General features: G+C 38.6%; 1 protein-coding gene across 2 annotated transcripts in view; it reads right to left on the bottom strand.

Moving 5' to 3' along the window:
- ADCK1 (aarF domain containing kinase 1) overlaps positions 1–20,207 on the bottom strand; it is a 115,656-nt gene that overhangs the window by 92,364 nt on the left and 3,085 nt on the right. The window contains exons 2-3 of one of the 2 annotated variants that reach the window (XM_087952011.1): positions 19,244–19,387; positions 17,282–17,365 (exon numbers count right to left, since the gene is read on the bottom strand). In XM_087952011.1, the coding sequence (XP_087808137.1) occupies positions 17,282–17,365; positions 19,244–19,378 (219 nt within the window). In that variant the 5' untranslated portion in view covers positions 19,379–19,387. Of the gene's footprint in view, positions 1–17,281; positions 17,366–19,243; positions 19,741–20,207 lie in introns of those variants that run through there. The other variant, XM_026664352.2, reaches the window with a different exon arrangement.

Below are 20,207 nucleotides of genomic sequence, written 5' to 3'. Positions count from 1 at the left end.
TGGTAGCAGAGTCCACAGTTTTAGGAACAGAATGAGGTTTAGTTTCCACTAATTAGTGATCAAAAACAAATCTGATATGATGAGAGAGCAGTTCAGCAAGATTAGCTTGGCTCTGGGACTCATTTGCCAAACACTGAAAAACAAAACAGAATCATTGCTGCTCTTCATAGCACACCAGGCCAAATTAATCAATGGTCCTCAATATTTTTAAAAATGCCTTTCAGGGGCAGATGCCATCCAGCCCTCCCTAACAAGAAAAAAAGGTGATTAAATTCTTTGCTCTTGACAAAGAAGAACTGAAGCCAGCAGTGTTAATAGGAAGAATGATGGTGGTTAGTATTTCTTGAGATTCCATACAAGCAGGTTTCCTTTTTCTTACAGAGAAAAGTAAATAGTCCCCCAATTTGCTGCCCATAAAGAGATGTTAGGAACTGCCTGGCTGTGAGCATTAGCAGCATGAGTAGTTCATATATGAAAGGAAAAATGGAGAGGAACCAGAAATGTTTCCTTGAAGCTAAGTAGGAGCCTGCCTAGGAGTCCACAGGGAGCCCATTTCCTTCTTAATCTGCTCCATCTGTAATTGTTTCCTAATGACAATGTCCTTGTTTGGCCCCAGCAGACTCAGGGAAAAGGCTGACACTGATATCTCCCATCTCTTCACAACTATTATGTCTATTCCATTAAGCAGCGCGTCCTATTAATTGTTGCACGTTGTCCACATTCACAGCAAAGAATCTTCAGAGGTAAAGCAACAGCTTTCCAGGGCACCTGTATTTTCTCTTCTAACAAAACCTTTAAAATGATGGCTCAGTGATTTTCATATTTCAGAAAGAATTCTATAAGGAAAATGAAAATGCACATAAAGCTTTGATTATAGAAGGTCTAGCTGTAACAAATATGAGGCGGCTAGTACACTTCAGTGTCCCAACATGTGGTAGCATGTGAAGTAATGAGCATGACACAATATGCCTAGGTCACATCTGTCCATGAGCTGCACTGATTTTCATTGGGCTTCTCTTCCAATTCAGGGTGTTTACTATCTGTAAAGCCTTTCATGGGCAAAGCTTGGCTATCTGAGGGTACACCTATTTCCAGGGGTGGGGTTCTACTGGTTCTATCCAGTTCTATAGAACCCCTTGTTAACTTTCTAAGTAGTTCGGAGAACCAGTAGTTAGAAGCAATCTCCGTTTGTTTTTTCATCCTTATTACACTCCTGGCAGACAGCCTAGACTTCCTGTCTCCGGAGCTTCTGAGGCTTGACTTTCTTAAAGGGGAAGGGTTGTTTTAAGATTTTTACACTGCTGTTGGGAGAAAATACTTCCCTGGACTATCAGCACTTTGAAGAAATAATTGAATAATGAAGCAAAGCTTTTAGTGACAGGGAACCAAGATGAGTGACATTCAACAATGCTTCTTGGCTAACTAGAAGGATTGACATTCAAATGTGAGTTTACATACTCTTTCTGAGTTTTCGTCTAAAACTGGTTTTTGGTGACGGTTAATTATGTGCTTGGTGAAGTTTAATCCTGTGTTAATTGATGGGATAATTTCCCCTATTCAGCTTCAACAAGCAACAGCTACTGTTGTGATTTAATTATTTGTATTGTGTTTGAATTTTTTCTTGCCTCATGGTTTCTTTTTCTATTTGGGGAGGGGGTCTTCCTTCACTGCTTTAATACTATCTGGCACTGTCCTTTTGGAGTATACTTCCAAGAGGCAGGATGCAAGCTTAGCACTGAATTTTTACTGCCTTTTGGGGGGCATATGACCTTTCCTTAAGTCTGGGTGATTTCCTTAGGATATCTTGTGAGGTGAGTGAGACCAGCTGGTATTTTTAAGTGTTCAAATGGATCTAAGGATTGCTTTTCCTGGGTTTGCTTTTTCTGGAGAGCTTAAATGACCTCTCTGCTAAAGGGTTTCACTTTATGAGTAAGAGTTGGCTACTTGATATCACCGCATTTTAAATATTTTCATTCCTCAAGGTGATCTGGCACCCTGCCTGATTTGTAACTCCGGCTTGCAGGTATTTTTAATCTAATGATTGGTATTTAGGGCAGCTTTTTGCAAGCAAAGAAGCTTTTTGTATTTTTGTACAGGTAATCCTTGAGTTACAACAGTTCATTTAGTGACCATTCAAAGTTACAATGGCACTGAAAAAAATGACTTATGACCATTTTTCACACTTATGACCGTTGCAGCATCCCCACTGTCATGAGAGGCCAGGCAAGGAGAAGCGCCCCTTGACATGAGTGATGTCGAATTGGCCATGCCCACCCAGTCACATGACCACCAAGCCATACCCACCAACTAAGCCAGACCCACAGAACCAGTTGTTTAAAAAAACTGAATCCCACCCCTGCCTATCTCAAGTAGTTTCTGCCTGTACAGTAATATCTGGCAGAGTGGGTACATTTCAGATCTCTCAATTAAATAATGTCAGCCATTAAGGCTTTGGAGATGGGTCTTCTCTGCATGGAACCTGTCCTTTGGAGCAGTACTCCCCCAGAGATATATACATACGGCTGCTCTACTGGTGATGTTCTAGAACAGGGGTGTCCAACCTTGGCAACTTTAAGACTTGTGGACTTCAACTCCCAGAATTCCTCAGCCAGCAAGGCTGGCTGAGGAATTCTGGGAGTTGAAGTCCACAAGTCTTAAATTGCCAATTGGACACCTGTTCTAGAAGTTGCTGAACACCTGGCTATTTTTCCAGGAGTTAGGGTGCATGGTGAGTGAGTCTTCATATGACTTTTAAGTTGAGATGGAGATGGAGACAGAAACAGAGATGTTCTGGATATATTATATATCTTCTACTTCAATGTTATTGTTCTGATGTTTTAAGATAGGGGTCTTCAAACTTGACAGCTTTAAGACTTGTGGACTTCAACTCCCAGAATTCCTCCTCCAATCATGTTAGCTCAGGAATTCTGGGAGTTGAAGTCTACAAGCCTTAAACTTGCCAAGTTTGAATACCCTTGTTTTAAGATATAACAAATAGAGTTGGATAGATGGAAAGAGGGAGGGAGGGATTTGAAGACTGTAAAACACACATACTCCAAAAAAAACCCTACCAAACCAAAGAGAGAAGATTTCAAAAGGATCAGAACAATATGAAAGAAAAAAAAATCTGAAAAACTGATTTTGAAACCTAACCAAGATTCTGGAGGAACAAGTTATAATCCAACCAGGTATCAACTCCATCCCATTTCGTTGACATTAAAGTTCTGGAATCAAAGAAAACAAAATTCTCCAATTGTTTCAGACAAATTTACATTCCAAGTCAAGGCAGAGATAGAAAAAAAAACCCTTGATCAGAACAGATGCCAATCTGATTCATCTTCTCTTTTTTATAATGACATTGTTCTTAAAAAAGAGATTATAAATAGTGGTTCTTCAGTAACTGGGAATGAATGGCAGGCTGAGTCTGATTTTGGACACCCATGTGCCCATCATTGGAATAACAGAAAACATGTGTTTGGAAAGGATCTTAGAGGTCTTCTTATTTAACTTCTGCCCTGAACCCTCAGGCCCTTGCAGATAAATAACTGTCCATTCATTCATTCATTCAATTTCTATGGCTGCCCATCTTAGTCAATGGCTTCTTTGCTCCATTAATGGACTACCCACAATTTCAAGAGATAAACTATTCCACTGATTAATAGCTCTCATTGTGAGAAAATTCCTCTTTATTTTAACTTTGGATCTCCTTTTGTAAATTTCCATTCATTAGTTCTTGTGCTACCTTCAGGCACCAGGAAGAATAAATGCATATCCTCTTCCCTGTGACAGTTCTTTACGTATTGTCCCAGCTTAGTTCTTTCTTTTTTAACCTAAACATATTCAGTTCATTTAATTGATATTCATTTAGCTTCCAACCCCCTCAGCATCTTTGTTGCTTTTCTTTGCACTCTTTCCAATTCACCCTTCTTATATTATGAAAATCAAAACTTGACACAGTATTCCATATAAAGGTAAAGATTTTCCCTGACCACTTATGTCCGACTCTAGGGGGTGGTGCTCACCTCTGTTTTTTAACCAAGGGAGGCAGCATTGTCCAAAGACATTTCTGTAGTCATGTGGCCAGCATGACTATACATCAAGGAGCACAAAACACTGTTATCTTCCCAGTATCCCATGTACAATCTGATTAGCACAGCATAGAACAGAATATTATTTTTTCTTGATTTCAACATATCTCTTTTGATTCAGCCTAAGATTGCACTGGCTATTTACCATCAATAGCACACTGCTGACTCATGCTTAATTTCTGGTCTACCAAGATTCCCAGATACTTCTCACAAATGCTTCTTTTGGAGAAAGACATCTCTGATCTGTACATCTAGGTTTTTTCTGTCCAAACACAGAATCTTACATTTAATTGTATAATATTGGATGGGGCTCAATGTTCAAGTCCATCAAGATTCTTTTGAATCATGAGCCCGTCTTCTAAGTTTCAAGGTTCAAAAGAATCACAGCAGTTTTTCCCAGCTTTAAGCTGTCTGCAAACATGATGAATCTTCCTTCTACCCCCTTTTCTGATTAAATTTATGAAAATGTTGAAAATCATTATACCTAAGGCAGAATGCTGGGATACCCTACTGCAGATGTCTCTCCATGTACGTAAGATCCATGAGGGACATAGATTTCAACCAACTGTATAATATCTGATAGCAGGACCATCAAAATAGCATTGTTCCATTATATCAAAAAGGACAAAGTCCTAAAGAGTAAGTATTACACATCCACAGCATACCGTTGGTATACTCTACTGTTTTATTATTGAAATCATCTGGAATATTTGGATTCTGACAGTGTATGAGAAATAAAGAAATAAAATTTATCAACATCCATAAATTTATGCCACCTTCATCCAAATCTGTCACATCCTTCCCTTTTCTCTTAGTTTTACAACAAAACACAACTATTTTTTATATTTCTTTTGTTCACTCATGCTCCTTATCATTTACTCATCTTACTTTATTAGTTCTATCTTCCATATGACATGGTCATCATCTCCACCATGCATCATGAATTGGGTGGGCCTGACACAAAATGTTTTTTAATGGGATGAAGATTAGAGTACCAGTTCTTAGTTTTACCTATGTCCCATTGCTTGCAAACCATCATTTGTGGTGTATTTGCCCGGTAGGTGACAAGGACAATCGAAGTGCAATTTTACCCCAACCAGTTTTACACCAGTCCATTCAAACTATACTCATAAAAACCTGTAAACCAATATACTGTTTCACCAGCTAAGAGATATATGCAGTATACTGATACATCTTCAGGTTATGCCAAATACATCGTCATTCATACTGCACATTCATCAGGAAATGATAAATTTCACAATTTGTAGCTTTTCTCACAAACTCACAGGAGCTGCTACTGATAATTTTTGGTTATCATGTTTTTGGGTGCATGTGTGGTAAATATACTAGTTTTTATACTATCTTTTTCATTACTCAATATTTGTACAACCTTGGTTTAAAAAGCCATATCTATCAGTTAAAGAAGACCAGTAATGATGACAGATACTGCTGAATACCATTATCAAAGACCAGTGGAGTTTGTAATTATTTTAATATTGTGTACCGACTTTTAATTTTGAAAAGCTACTGAAATCCAGGATCGAATCCATTCACAACTTCCAGAATCACTGCCCTTGCTAGCTGGGAATTCTGTATATTATGCTGTAGCCTTAATGCTACTGGACGTTCTCAGATAGAAAGGGCTAATTTAACATTACAGGTGACAGAAAACACAAGCATAAAAAATGTGTACATCTTCCAGTACAGTAACATACTGAATTAATGAAGCCTTCGCCTTGACTAAACTTTAATGCTGAATCATGACAGCTAGGCTGCCGATTAAAAGGAAGCAAATGAAACAAAGTGGGCCTTCCCCCCCCCCCCCATGCATTAACTGAAAACCTATCAGCCAATGTCTGACAGAGGTTAATGAGGCCATAGAAACATAAGGCCAAGGGGTCAAAGCTTTGTGGGACTATTGACAACAGCTATCAAGCCACAAAAATGACTACAGTACAAGAACAACCCCAACATCAGTTTCTAGGTAGACAGAAGATATTAGGGTCACCCTTTCTTCCAGTCAATTTTGATAGGGCCAAAGAACATTCCAGAAAACAATCAATCAATCAGAAAAACAACTTTCAGTCTTAACAAGCTTTGTATTTTTGAAATACCTACGTTCCTTTCAACAGAGCCTACTTTCTCTTTTTATCAAGGCTCATGGATTAAGCCAGCTATATTCAAACTTCCTGAAGGCAAGAGCTGTCCTTAGCTTTGGAATATAGTGTCAAGTATGGTACACTCAGTAAGGTAAGTGTATTAAGGCAGTGAGGTCCAGACAAAACTAAATCTGATTTTGTATAATTAAAACGTATAACTATCTCAAATTGAATTATTTACTATTAATATGATATACCCCATAAATGTAATAATTTTCCCCTTTGTTGCATTAGTTATAAGCCATCGTATAAGCCATTCACAAATTGCAGTAAATCATATTACTGCAATGTGTACATTACAACTATCTGATGTAGGCTGTAAAACACTAGATGGCAATGAAGAGATTCAGAAGATTCTCTTTGCTGCAATCTAGTAATGATCTGGATTTGTGCAGTCCTGGTTTGGATGAGCCAACTTTTTGGACCTCAAAGACCACCAAACTCATAATTTTAAATCCCGGGGACCACTAATATGAATTTTGACTGACAGTGGCTTGCTGATGTTGGTGGGAGAGAGAGAGAGAAAAATAGATCTGATCTAACCTCTCTCCCTCCCTCCCTCCCTCCCTCCCTCTCTCTCTCTCTCTCTCTCACACACACACACACACACACACACACACACACAAAGACAGGGGTGGCATTCAAATTTCTTAACAACCAGTTCTGTGGGTGTGGCCTAATTTGTGGGTGTGGCTTGGTGACTGGCTGGGCATGGCTTGTATGTAAATATTATAAATATTTATATAAATATTGAATTGTTTATTAAAAAAGAGCAACTTTTATCCAAAATCACGCAGAGCAGGCAGGCAGATTGAGTTGCTCACAGAATCACAGATTCATTCAGAGATCTCTGAGATCGGCTACCTGGGCCTGTCACATAAAATTTGCTTGCAAGCAAACCCATGAAATTTGCTAGCAAGAAAACTCACAAAATTAACTCACAACACACCATGTATGTAAATATTGAAGTTTTTATTTAAAAAAAGAGCAACTTTTACCCAAAATCAGGCAAAGCAGGCAGGCAGATTGAGTTGCTCACAGAATCACAGATCCACTTAGAGATCTGTGTTTCTGCCATCGGCTAGCTGAGTCTGCATTGCTTCAGTCCTAAGGATTGTTCAAAGCAGAGCCGGAGATCTAAAGATTGGCTAGAAAGCGAGAAACCCAACGATTTCCTGCTTTCTAGCTAATCTAAATTTCCTGGCACAGCAGAACAGCTGATGGTAGGAAAAAAGAAAAATAGCAACGTAGCAGGCAAGTTTGCCAGGTAAGGAGTGAGTGGGCGGGAGGGCAGGCCATGTGGGTGGCGCAACCTTGTGTTCCTGCACAGCCTGGACTAATTGCTTTGGGAGTTGTTCTGGGGGTTAATTTCTCTGTGGACCACCAAAATTTTCTCGCGGACCACCCATTGGCGACTGCTGCCCTAAGCACCTTGGTAGAAGGATGAATTTTAACTGCTTATTTAGCCTGAGATTGCTAAGAATTAGCTAGTTAGTCTTAAGAACTATCAGAGATAAGTGAATTGCCTGGGAAAAGGCCGCCTAGCACATCATAAACTCATGAATAGAGACCAGCACTAAATCTCCAGCTCTTACCCTGTGTATTGTTTAGCCATTTTCTTCTGTATTACAAACTGCACAAGACTGTATCATGCAAGTTCCCACAATATCCTCAAAATCACCCAATGTCTACTTGCTTGTCTACTCAGCATTTGGGCTCTCTTTTAATGCCTACATTATACAAGTAGTTCTTGACTTACAACAGTTCATTTAGTGGCCGTTCGAAGTTACAACAGCACTGAAAAAAGGGACTTATGTCCGTTTTTCACATGTATAACCATTGCAGCACCCCCATGGTCACATGATGTATATTCAGATCCTTGACAACTGACTCACATTTATGACGGTTAAAGTGTCCTGGGGTCATGTGATCACATTCTACAATCTTCTGGCAAGCAAAGTTAATGGAGAAACCAGATTCACTTAACAACCTTGTTACTAATTTAACAACTCCAGTGGTTCAGTTAACAAGTGTGGCAAGGAAAGTCGTAAAATGGGGCAAAACTCACTTAACAAATGTCTCACTTAGCAACATAAATTTTGGGCACAATTGTGGTCGTAAGTTGAGGACTACCTGTAATGCCTATAAAACATGCATTAAATTATATTTGTTTTACCCACTGTGTTCTAAACAAGCAATTAGTGCTTGTAGGTGAGGATGTTGCGAATCCATTTATTATGATCCTGAGGAAAATGGCTCTTCCAAAGCTGCTCTTTATATGGGGAAAACCTTTCAAGGAATTACTTCATGTAATTCATTAAGTACTTATGGACCAAAGCAGGGAAGGAATGAGAAGGCTGAGCAATTGAAATACTAATTGTCAGGAAATGCCCAGAATAAAGCTATCGGCCTTTTTGCAGTTTATCTTTAGTAAAACCTCAGAACCAGTGAGCCCTTCACTACTATTTCTTCTCAAGTAATTATAATTGCCTCTAACTTATTTTTGTTTTACACCTATATGAGAATATCACAGCAGAACACTGTCTGCCCTTCTGTCACATGATCACTCAGGTATGTACTCTGGTTTTATACTCAGAGAAATTGTCTAGGAAAGAAATGTTTATGCTCTTTTACATTGCACTTCTCACAGGGGGAAGGTGCAATGGGCTAAGGTGCCTGATAAAAACTGGGGGGAAAGAAGACATGGCTCACAAAACATGGCTAATCAGGCCATTTTGAAGCAGCTGGAGTTTTGCTTGCTCTGGGCAGCCCAAGAAGGCTGAAGCATTCCAGAGTGATCTAGACCACAGCAAGAAGGCGAGATCAGAGAATCAATCACTGGATCTTCTTCCAGAAGAAGATATTCTGCCATCTGGGAAATTGCCAGCCAGGTATAATTAAACCCCTAATGTCTAAATAGGGAGGGACAGGGGGGAAAACTACACACAGAGACATAAGCTAAAGCTAAGCACATGTCAACTAGAGAAAATTAATTAATCTAGAAACACAAGTTTACTAGTTAATCTAGAAGTTAATCTAGAAACACAAGTTTACTAGCACAAGTAACAGTAAATCACTGTTGACTCTTATCCCTTTATGGCCAAAGAAGTAAAGGAGGGTAGAAATACAGCTGTTTAAATGCGTAATTGAAAACTGCATAATTAGCTTTGCACTCTTGAAATTGAAATTAACAAACTTCAAATTACCTCCTTCCATTTCTTTTCCTGAATTGTTCTGTTTCCTTTGAGAGAACCATACTGCTATATACAGCCCCCAAATGAAACAAGTGCCCCAAGATAAGATGCTGATTAAGTTCAATTCCTGATTGCACACAGATTACAGTAATAACCTTTGAGTTCCCAATTTCCATTTTCTGTGCTTAGCAGGAACTGTTGGTTTTCAAACCAACAGGGATGCTCAAGCAGGGAATATACAGCATTTGGGAATCTGCTATCAAAAGGCAAGTCAGGAACAATCATACTTTCTGAGTAAGCTTTAATTAGTTTTTTTTCTACACTTTTGGCTTCTTTCCTGAAACCGCCTTGCTGCTCTCTGTTTTTTTTTTTTCTGTGAGGTAATCAGAGTCTAAAGAAGCCTAGCTCTCAGTTTTAAATTCTACTTTGAATTCATAACCAAAATGTTGAAAGCAGCATGTACACACTGTGAATTTTGAGCTGTTGTTATCCATCCAAAACAGAAGTCCTTTGAATTTCATGTACAATAATATACCCTTATGGTCTAGTTCAGGGGTGTCCAACCTTGGCAACTTTAAGACTTGTGGACTTCAACTCCCAGAATTCCTCTGCCAAAGCTGGCTGAGGAATTCTGAGGAATTCTGGGAGTTGAAGTCCACAAGTCTTAAAGTTGCCAAGGTTGGACACCCCTGGTCTAGTTCTTTCTCTCATCCACATCTAACAGCATTGTTTGAAGATCTCTATCTCACCAATTTCACCAGGGCTCAAACTCTCCCAGCACAAAGATTTACCAAATCTCTATTTTGTTTTTATTTATTTTGTATAGCCAATCTCACATTTGTGATTTATTTTTGTAATGCCTCATCCCAATTCTAATGCTGCTTTTTTAATCCATTGCTGCCTTTCTGTCTGTTAGGATTATTAGAAACTGGCAAACAGTACTATGCTGTTCGATATCCTAGAAGACTGGTGGTTTTCTAGCCAAGTGGTTTTCTTCTTTTAGACTCTAAAATTTAGAGCGTATGTAGGTGTACTGAATGCTGAAAAAAATGTCAAAATCATAAGTGATTATTTGAGCTATTTCTCTCCGTGCAGAAGAGATAATTGGCACTTTCTTGAATCGAAAGAATCCCTGTAAGTGTTCCTATAGCCTTTTTCACGTTATATTTACAAATATATAGAATATATAGAATACTTTATTGGCCAAGAGTGATTGGATACACAAGGAATTTGTCTTGGTGTAAATACTCTCAGTGTACATAAAGAAAAGGTACATTCGTTAAGAATCAAGAATTATAATGTACAACTCTTAATGATAGTCATAGGGTACAATCAACAATCAAATCATACTAGGAAACAGTCAATATAAATCGTAAGGATACAAGCAACAAAGTTACAGTCCTACAATCACAAGAGGGAGGGGGATGGGTGATAAGGAGTGATGAGAAGATTAGCAGTAATAGTACTGTACACTTTGTAAATAGTTGAACAGTGTTGAGGGAATTATTTGTTTAGCAGAGTGATGGCTTTCGGGGGAAAACTGTTCTTGTGTCTAGTTGTTCTGGTGTGCAGTGCTCTATTAGCGTTGTTTTGAGGGAAGGAGTTGAAACAGTTTATGTCCAGGATGTGAGGGGTCTGTAAATATTTTCACAGCCCTCTTTTTGACTCGTGCAGTATACAGGTCCTCAATTGAAGGCAGGTGGGTAGTAATTGTTTTTTCTGTAGTCCTAATTTTCCTCTGAAGCCTGTGTCTGTCCTGTTGGGTTACAGAACCAAACCAGACAGTTATAGAGGTGCAGATGATAGACTCAATAATTCCTCTGTGGAACTGTATTAGCAGCTCCTTGGGCAGTTTGAGCTTTCTGAGTTGGCGCAGAAAGAACAGTCTTTGTTGTCTTCCGGTTTGGGTCTCTTCAGCAACAGACCGAAATCCACGATCGTGCACGGTTTCGATCTGTGCTCGCCGCTGGAGTGCCCCGATCCTTTGGATTCGGAGCTGAAGCCACCCCGTAGAGGTGGGGAAGAGGGGGGAGATTGCTAGCCGAGTGGAGGGGTGCCGCATCTCTCCTCCTTGGCTGGTCTAAACTCCCTTCCCTGAAGGCGGTTGCAGCGGTGGTCAGAAATGGCCTCCTCAAAGAAGAACCCGACTGGATAAGATTGTGCAGGAGGAAGACAAAGAGGAAAGCAGGACAGACCGGGCTAAACAATAGAGAACATCGAAGCAAGGTACCCTGAATCTAAAAGTACCTAGAAGGATACTTCTGAAAGAAGATCTTTAAGCGGCGAAGGAGAGAGAAAAGGAGGTTAAAAACCCTTTTTTTACCTTTATATTGACAATTACAAATGGTATGGAAAGAAATTTATATTAATCTATTTTGACACTAATAGGCAACCTTACGCAGAAATCTAAGTGTTAAAAGGAGAATAAAGATTTTTTCTTGGTCATTTTAAAGCCCTAAAAAGGAGAAGAGTGGAGGCAAAAGGGTGGGACTTGGAATAATGGAAAAATAAAGAGGATTAACAGTGAAACTTTGAAAAGACTCCCGAGGATACATTGTAACTGAAATCTTATTAAAAGATACAGTAACCTACAGAAAGGAAAAGTAAAGGAAAGAAACAAGAAGGAACTGTCTGGGATCATTTGGTGATTTTAAAAAAAGTTTTTGGCATTGGTTTTTTCTTTCTTTTTTTGTTTTTACTTAAAGTCAATCGGGTGGTTGTTCAAAAGTGTTTAAAATGCCATCACTCCTGGAGGAATTGAAGATGAGTCTTAAAAAACAGAAAGAAGATGCAGAAAGGGGAGGAAGATCCTTTGGCTTCATATTTGAATTTTTTGAAATGGAGATCCTGAACTATGAAAAGCAAAAGGAAAAGCTTCAAGGGCATAGAGGGACAAAGAAGAAGCCATTTTCAATGATCAAATAATGCAAAGTGTGGTAATAAGGGAAAAAAGGGGGAAAGGACTTAAAAGTTTGAGATCAAAGGGAACAACCAAAAAGAAAAATAGTCTGAAAAAGAAGTATAACAGCAAGGAGAAGCAGAAAAGAAAACTACAGAAGGGAAAATTAGAGAGAAGGGTATAAAAGGGATGAGAAAAAGGGGGAAGATAGAAAGGAAAGAACTTATGAGGGACAAAAACAGGAAATAAAGCAAAAGGGAAACGTACTAGGATTAAAGGTATTTGCTCAGCTAGAAAACACAGAGACAATAAGTACAATGAATAAAAAGATATAGAAATTTAGGTAAAAGAAATACAATTGAATAAGAAGAAAATGAGATAACCATAAAAGAAAATTAAGAGAAGGGAGAAATAGTGAGAAGTTGGAAAAAGAGTAATAAAATATGAAGTTGAATACATAAGATGAATATGCATATGAAATTGTGTCTGTATGGAAATATGATAACCCGGAATGATGCTGTACTCAAATAAGATGTTTTATTTGTTTTGTTAAAACTCAATAAAACTTTATTTTAAAAAAAGAAAGAACATTCTTTGTTGTGCTTTTTTGATGATTTTGATGTTAGGTGTCCGTTTTAGGTCATGTAATATAGTAGAATCTAGAAATTTGAAGGTCTCTACTGTTGGTACTGTGTTGTCTCGTATTGTAAGAGATAGTAGTATGGGAGGGTTTCTTCTAAAGTCTACCACCATTTCTACGGTTTTGAGTGTGTTCAGTTCCAGATTGTTCTGGTTACACCACGAGGCAAGTTGTATAACCTCCTGTCTGTATGCAGATTCATTGTTGTCTCGAATGAGATCAATCACTGTTGGGTCATCAGCAAACTTCAGTATTTTAACAGATGGATCGTTTGAGATGCAGTCATTGGTATATAGGGAGAAGTGGTGATAGCACACAGCCTTGGGGGGGCCCTGTGCTGATTGTACAGGTATCAGATGTAATTCCGCCTAGCTTCACCTGCTGCTTCCTGTCTGTTAGGAAGCTTATGATCCATTTACAGGTGTGTTCAGGTACCACTACTTGGTTTAATTTACTTAGAAGAATGTCTGGAATGATGTTATTGAACGCTGAACTGAAGTCTACAAAGAGGACCCTTGCATAGGTATTTGGAGATTCAAGGTGTTGTAGGATGTAATGCAGAGCCATGTTAACAGCATCATCTGTCGATCTATTTGCTCGGTATGCAAACTGCATGGGATCTAACAGCAGATCCGTGATGGTTTTCAGGTAGGACAGCACAAGCCTTTCAAAAAATGTCATAACTACAGATGTTAGAGCAACTGGTCTGTAGTCATTCAGTTCCTTGATGGAGGGCTTCTTTGGCACTGGGATGATGATAGAACGTTTGAATCAGGAAGGAACATAGCACATCTCTAGTGATCTAACTGAACCAAGAATGCACAGTGCTGACCATGGATTGCACATTTCATGATAAAGCCATTCAACCCTGTTTATTATTTATTTACAGGATTTATAGGCTGCCTATATCATTCAATTACTCTAGAAGGCTCACACTAATCTATAAGACATAGTTTAAAAAAAACTCTTCCCCTCAGGTGCCAGACTAAATGTTTTCATAGCTCATGCCTCCATCCTAACCCAATGCTTGGGGGAAGTGACAGATCTTCACAGCACTCTGGAAGGCTAAAAGTGTAGGGTCCTTTTGATCTCATGGACTGGGGCAGCACCAAGAAGCCATGCCTCCTAGGTCTTATCAGATGGCAACATTTAAGGAAGGGGACCTGGAGCACCCACCTAATCCAACCTTGTAGGGCAGGCAGATATCCTCATGGATTTATGACAGGATGAAACCTCTATTTTAATTAAAGGTTGGCTTTAAATTAGGTTTTGGCAATGTCTAATAGCCAAGGGGTCACTTATGGAGAGGAAATGGGAGTTGGGGTTATTTTTTACCCCAACTGTTTTTTACTATTTTTCTAATAGATTAACAGAGGGACAAAATCAAGATCATTATACTTTATAATGCTTTGGTAAGACCACACTTAGAACACTGCATCCAGTTTTGGTCGCTGTGAGGTAGAAAAGATGTTGAGACTCTACAAAGAGTGCAGAGAAGAGCATCAAAGATGATTACGGGATTGGAGGCTAAAACATATAAAGAACAGTTGCTGGAATTGATTGTATCTAGTTTAATTAAAAGAAGGACTAAGGTGACAGTGTTCCAATATCTCAGGAGGTGTCCACAAAGAACAGGGAGTCAAGTTATTCTCCAAAGCAGTGGTCCCCAACCTTTTTGTACCAGGGACCAGTTTCAAGCACAAACACTTTTTCAAGGACCGGGGGAGAGAAGAATCCGAGTTTGGTGGTTTGCTTGCAGACGTTTCATTACCTGACTAGGTAACATCTGATGTTGTTACCTAGTCGGGTAATAAAACGCTGCCAGCAAACCATCAAGTTCAGGGAGCGCCGGCCCTGCCTCCCTCAGCCCCATCCTCAGGTGTCTCCTCCCTCCCTCAGGTGTCTGCCTCGTTCCTCTCTCAGTCGCTCTCTCGCTGCTCCACCAGCCCAGGAAGAAACTGCTTCAAAGAAGCAGGGGGTGGCTTTTCAGTCCGCGTTGGCCCATTGCAGGCAAGCAGATAGTGGGACAGAGAGAGCAGGGCCAACGGTAGCTGTACTCTCACTCCCGTTGGCCTCCACACTCACCGCCTCCTGCACTTAAAATAAATAAGACCTCCTCCCAAAAAACCGCAGTTTCAATCCACAGTGCTCAGTTCTTATTTCTGCCTGCCTTCTTCGTTTTCGGAGCAGCTTCAGCTGATAAAAGAGGCGTGAATAGTTATTATTCTCACCAGAAGCGAAGAAGGCAGGCAGGCAGGCAGAAGGAGCACTGGGCATTGAACCGCGCACGGGTGGGCGGGGTGGGGTAAACGGGCGCTTGGAGGCGCTGCGGAGACAGGAAAAGCCGCCCCCCCAGCTTCTTTGAAGCAGTTTCTTCCTGGGCTGGTGGAGCAGCAAGAGAGCGACTAAGAGAGGAACGAGGCGGGAGGAAACCGAAGCTGCTGAGCCAGAGAGCAGGACAGGCTTCGGTTGCTTCTTCCTCCCCTTCTTTCATTTGTGTCCTTGATCCCGATCCCAGCAGCATTCACCGAAGGCGAAGAAAGCCGCCATTTTTTTTTTTTTTTTTTTTCTTTGCGGCCGGTACAGAGTGCTCCACGGACCGGGACCGGTCCACGGCCCGGTGGTTGAGGACCCCTGCTCCAAAGCATCTGAAAACAGGACAAGAAGAAATGGATGGAAACTAACCAAGGAGAGAAGCAACCTAGAACTAAGGAGAAATTTCCTGACAGAACAATTAATCAGTGGAACAACTTGCCACCAGAGGTTGTGACTACTTCAACACTGTAAATTTTTAAGAAGAGATTGGACAACCATTTGTCTAAAAAGGTATAGCACTTCCTGCCTACACAGGGAGTTGGTCTAGATTCTCTAGAAGACCTCCAAGGCCCTCCAATTCTGTCATTCTATTCTTTATTACATTTTTTTAAAAAATAGATATTATTTGTATTTATATGGAATAACATAAACTCTGGTGTCAATTGTTTTAAATACTATGAAACAACAGCAACAACAAAATTCACACTTAGTACACATCTCAGATAATATTTAAGAAGGCTTGATTGTGAAAAGAATCATTGATAAGACCACTATTCATTACGGTAGTTGGAACATCATTCATATTGCCTGTTTTTCTGATGTCTTGGAGTGAAAACTCCAGAATCCTTGACATGATTTTAATAGCAAGTAGTGCTTACCAAACATGTACAGAATGTAGCATATGAATTTATCTACAATCTAAGTCTATAAATATATCATATATGTAGAGGCAGGGAGCCAAGAGTAGTATTTTAAAAAAATTGGGAGAACAAAGCTATTCCAAACTTGCAGAAATATATTACATATTTTTGTAAATATCTAAAATGGCTGTTTTTCATAAGGCAGAAAATATTTTTTCTAGAAATTTAGTCAAACTTGCTTGATCTGTTTTGTCTACAATTATGGTTTTCCCTTTGTTTTTGTTTTTTTTATATAATTTTTCTATATTATGTATGTAATTACGGTATTATGTCAGTTCAGATCATATAAAACAGTAGGAACTAAAATCTAATAAATAAGTTTATATTTTTTGTCATTTGTTTTATTTTAATTATTTCAATATTTGGATGTTGGTATATTTGCTGGATTTCATTGTGTTTTAATTGAAAGACAATTTGTTTAGAAAAAAATTAATTAAGGAAACAGACTTCAATTTATTCCTTTTAGAAAATTTTATGTTATAGGTCTTGCCAATCAAAACATTTAAGGAGTGCCTATTTGATAAATTCAGATCACTGTTCATGATAAATCCAAGGCAAATGAATTAGGCTTGACAGGTTCACTAGAAAAATGTTGTACATTTTGGCATCATTTCAACTCAGAAGCAAATCTGTCCGAGAAATGAAGGACATCAGTACAAATACTATGAATATTTACCCTGATACCATGGCAGATGTTATTTTTAATTGGGCTATTCAGTACTATCCAAAAAGCTACAACAGCTGTTGTTGTCAGTTTGTTTTGTTATTTTTCATTTCTTTAGATACATTAATCATCCAGGCTACTTTTTTTACCACCACTCCCCCTTTATGCACATTAATTTGTGACAACCTTCAACCATTGTTCTCTACTGATCTTTATCCAACGATATCAAGATTCTTACTGCTAATCCCATCATTAAGTTTTATAATTGCCATAGCTACCATATATCAAAAGTTTCATGAAAGATGGGAGTTAAATCCAAATTAGATTGCTAAATTAGAGATTCCATTGATTATTTAAGAATGCCTTGTATTAGTCTCTGTTCTTCACTATTGACTCTTTACCTGTGATTTGACATAGTCATACTCTTCTGTCCCACGTGGAAAATTTCGAAGAGAAGTGAGGTAGTCAAAAGTGATCACTGCTGTCTAGAAAACAATCCAGACACAAAATCATAAACCACATGCTCTGTTTCCTTGTGTTCTGTAAAAAGCATTTTGATACTTCTGTTTCCATATCTAGAAGTACAGCCCTTCAATCAGAACTTGCACTATGTTCCCCTAGTGTCAATGAACAAAAAAATCCACCCATGGTTCAACACACTACACTTTTTTCTACATTAGTTAGACATCCCACATTCAGTAATGTGTTAAATTCTGGACACAATAGTTTAAGGGTTTAGATACACTGGAATAGGTTCAGAGAAATGCAATAAGGATGATCAAAGCAGTAGAAACAAAGTTTTATGAAGAGAACTTATTTTAGCCTTGTGAATAAGTATATGTAATGCCACATATGTCAAAGGATGTTCCAAAGAAGATTAACATCTGTTCTCCCTCACTCCAAAGGAAATAATAGATATAGATTTCCAGAAGGCCAATGCCAATTAAATGTTGGGGGAAAATTTTATAATAATAGTATCAGTTTGACAATGGAATCAGTTACTCACAGAAGTAGTGGGTATGAGTTCAAAAAGAAGACAACCCTAGCACTAACCCACACTTATAGGGAATTGCTTAAGAATCCCTCTCCAACTCTATAATTATATTGCTATTGCTATATTATTCTAAGCACAGTCCAATCTACATACTTACCTTTGTGCTAAACTCTTTGACAATTTTTTTCAATATCAGCTTCTACATTCAGTTTTAGTTTAAAATGCACAGCAAAAATAAAGCCTTAAGTATTAACAGAGACCTTTCAAATAACAAGACTTTCTACAAAGTAGACTAAGGATTTATATTTCAGATATTCAGAATTAGAGGGGAAGTAACAGGAGACCTGTGAAGATTCTCAGCCATCCAGGTCATGGTTGTCCTAAGGGTGCTTTTCAAGAGGCAACTGGACTTTCTTGTTTTTTCTTTGAAGACGTTTCGCTTCTCATCCAAGAAGCTTCTTTGGCTCTAAGCTGAAGAAAGTCCAGTTGGCTCTTGAAAAAGTACCTTTGGGACAAGTAACAGAAGGATTTATTTGGTTTCTTAGAATTCATCCACAAATGCAGGATGAAAATCTAAGTGATAAGGGCCTTGCTTAGCCCAATTTCTACTTCATAGAATCATGACAGAACAAAACTAAACTTTGTTGTCCAATCCCTTGAATTTTCCTTCTACCCATCTTTTAGAACTGTGAACATAATTCATAATACTGGCATCATATTTGTTTTTACAGTGACTAAATCTTATTTGTTAGTATTGATATGTATCATACATCAGAACAATGTAGAGACAAAGAGAGAAGAGTTCATATGCTGCAATATCTGGAGCAAATGTCTTTTCTATAGTACTTTTTTTTATTAGATCATCTCGCCAACAAGATATCCTTCAAATGTGTTAGTCTCCATGACTATCATTGGGAAGTCTAACACACTTGGAAAATATCAGGCCAGGAAAGGGGATTAAAAAATCAGCCAGTCATGTAATTAAGAGTGAATTTTGCAATATGATTTTATGACAAAGATTTTGGAGCTTTAACAATGTCATGACAAACAGAATCCCCAAACACTGTGCTTTCTTTGCCATGGAGAAACAGTGATGTAAAAAATTGGGCCTGCAGTTAAAAGCAAGGACTGTTAAGAAAAAAAAATAGTACTGAAATCCTAAATTTAGAGGTAGAGGGGAGGGCAAACAATGATTTTGTATTTTTTGCCAAATATGCCAGCATCGAAAATATGCTTTTCAATGACATCAATTATAAATCAGAAAAATCCACATTAAATATATGTTAGCAAATATATTCTCAGAAGTCAATTTCTTTTTAAACGATGTATTGTTTTTAACCCTATATTTTGTATTAAGCATGAAACTTACAGTGGCAACAGCTCTGCCTATTCGAACCACTCCAAAATCATTGGGATCCAGATGCTTGTTGCTGTGCATGTATAAAGCAGCAGTGGCCCCTACTCCACTGACAAATGATGCTAGTTTTAAAGCTTTTCTGGCCATGGTGGCAAACTGCATGGAAATAAAAACAGGAGAAACATGAACCTGCAACATAAATGCCACAGACGGCAAAAAGACAGATAGGCCTCATGTGCATTAATTAGGTCTGTGTACTTCCCTTATTTCTCCAAGTAGATTAAAACAACTGTAGGAATACCATGCAAAGGTACTTTCTCAGGATGACAATCATTAACTCACCAGAAATGTAAACAGGCTTCTTCTAAAATAACAGAAATGCAGAAGCAGGGATATTGGGAGGGGAGCGGGGGAGAGAACCAAATTTTAAATTACAAATCTTCAAACTCAAATAAATAACATAGATGGCTGCACAATCTTCCACCGAATCTTTCTACTTAGCTAAGGGAAGAGATTTCTGTCAGATAATTGTTTTTTAATTGAAATATCTAATATTTTATGCCTGATTTGTTCTTAGGTTTTCTGTTTGAGAGTTTTTCAACAGCAATTCAGACACCTCTCTTATTCTCATTTTTTTGCTGTTTTCTTTTGTTATTTTTTTTTAAAGAACTTGTGCCTTGAAAACTCCACCTGGTGTTCTACTTTATTCTCACCTGAAGTTAAATGGGGCCATTTGTATTATTTTTGAGGCTCTCAAATTACTGCAGTACTTAGCCCAGGATGGTAGCTTCAGTGGGGAACCTGAGCTATTGAAAGCACCTGCTTTGTGTGTGTGAGGGAGGGGGGTTGCAATAAAGTGAGAGTTATTAAACTATAAGGTAAAAGGAATCATTAGAATAAATTGCTCTGGCAATTTTCTATGTGGTTATAGCACTAGCACAGGGATGTCAAACTCACATCGTCATGGCGTCGTCAC

Source organism: Notechis scutatus, chromosome 1, assembly GCF_049901735.1.
Source record: "Notechis scutatus isolate UNSWTSFEM ecotype Mainland chromosome 1, rNotScu1.2, whole genome shotgun sequence".
In the NCBI taxonomy this organism is placed as follows: Eukaryota; Metazoa; Chordata; class Lepidosauria; order Squamata; family Elapidae; genus Notechis; species Notechis scutatus.
This window is presented reverse-complemented; position numbering and strand designations above follow the sequence as displayed.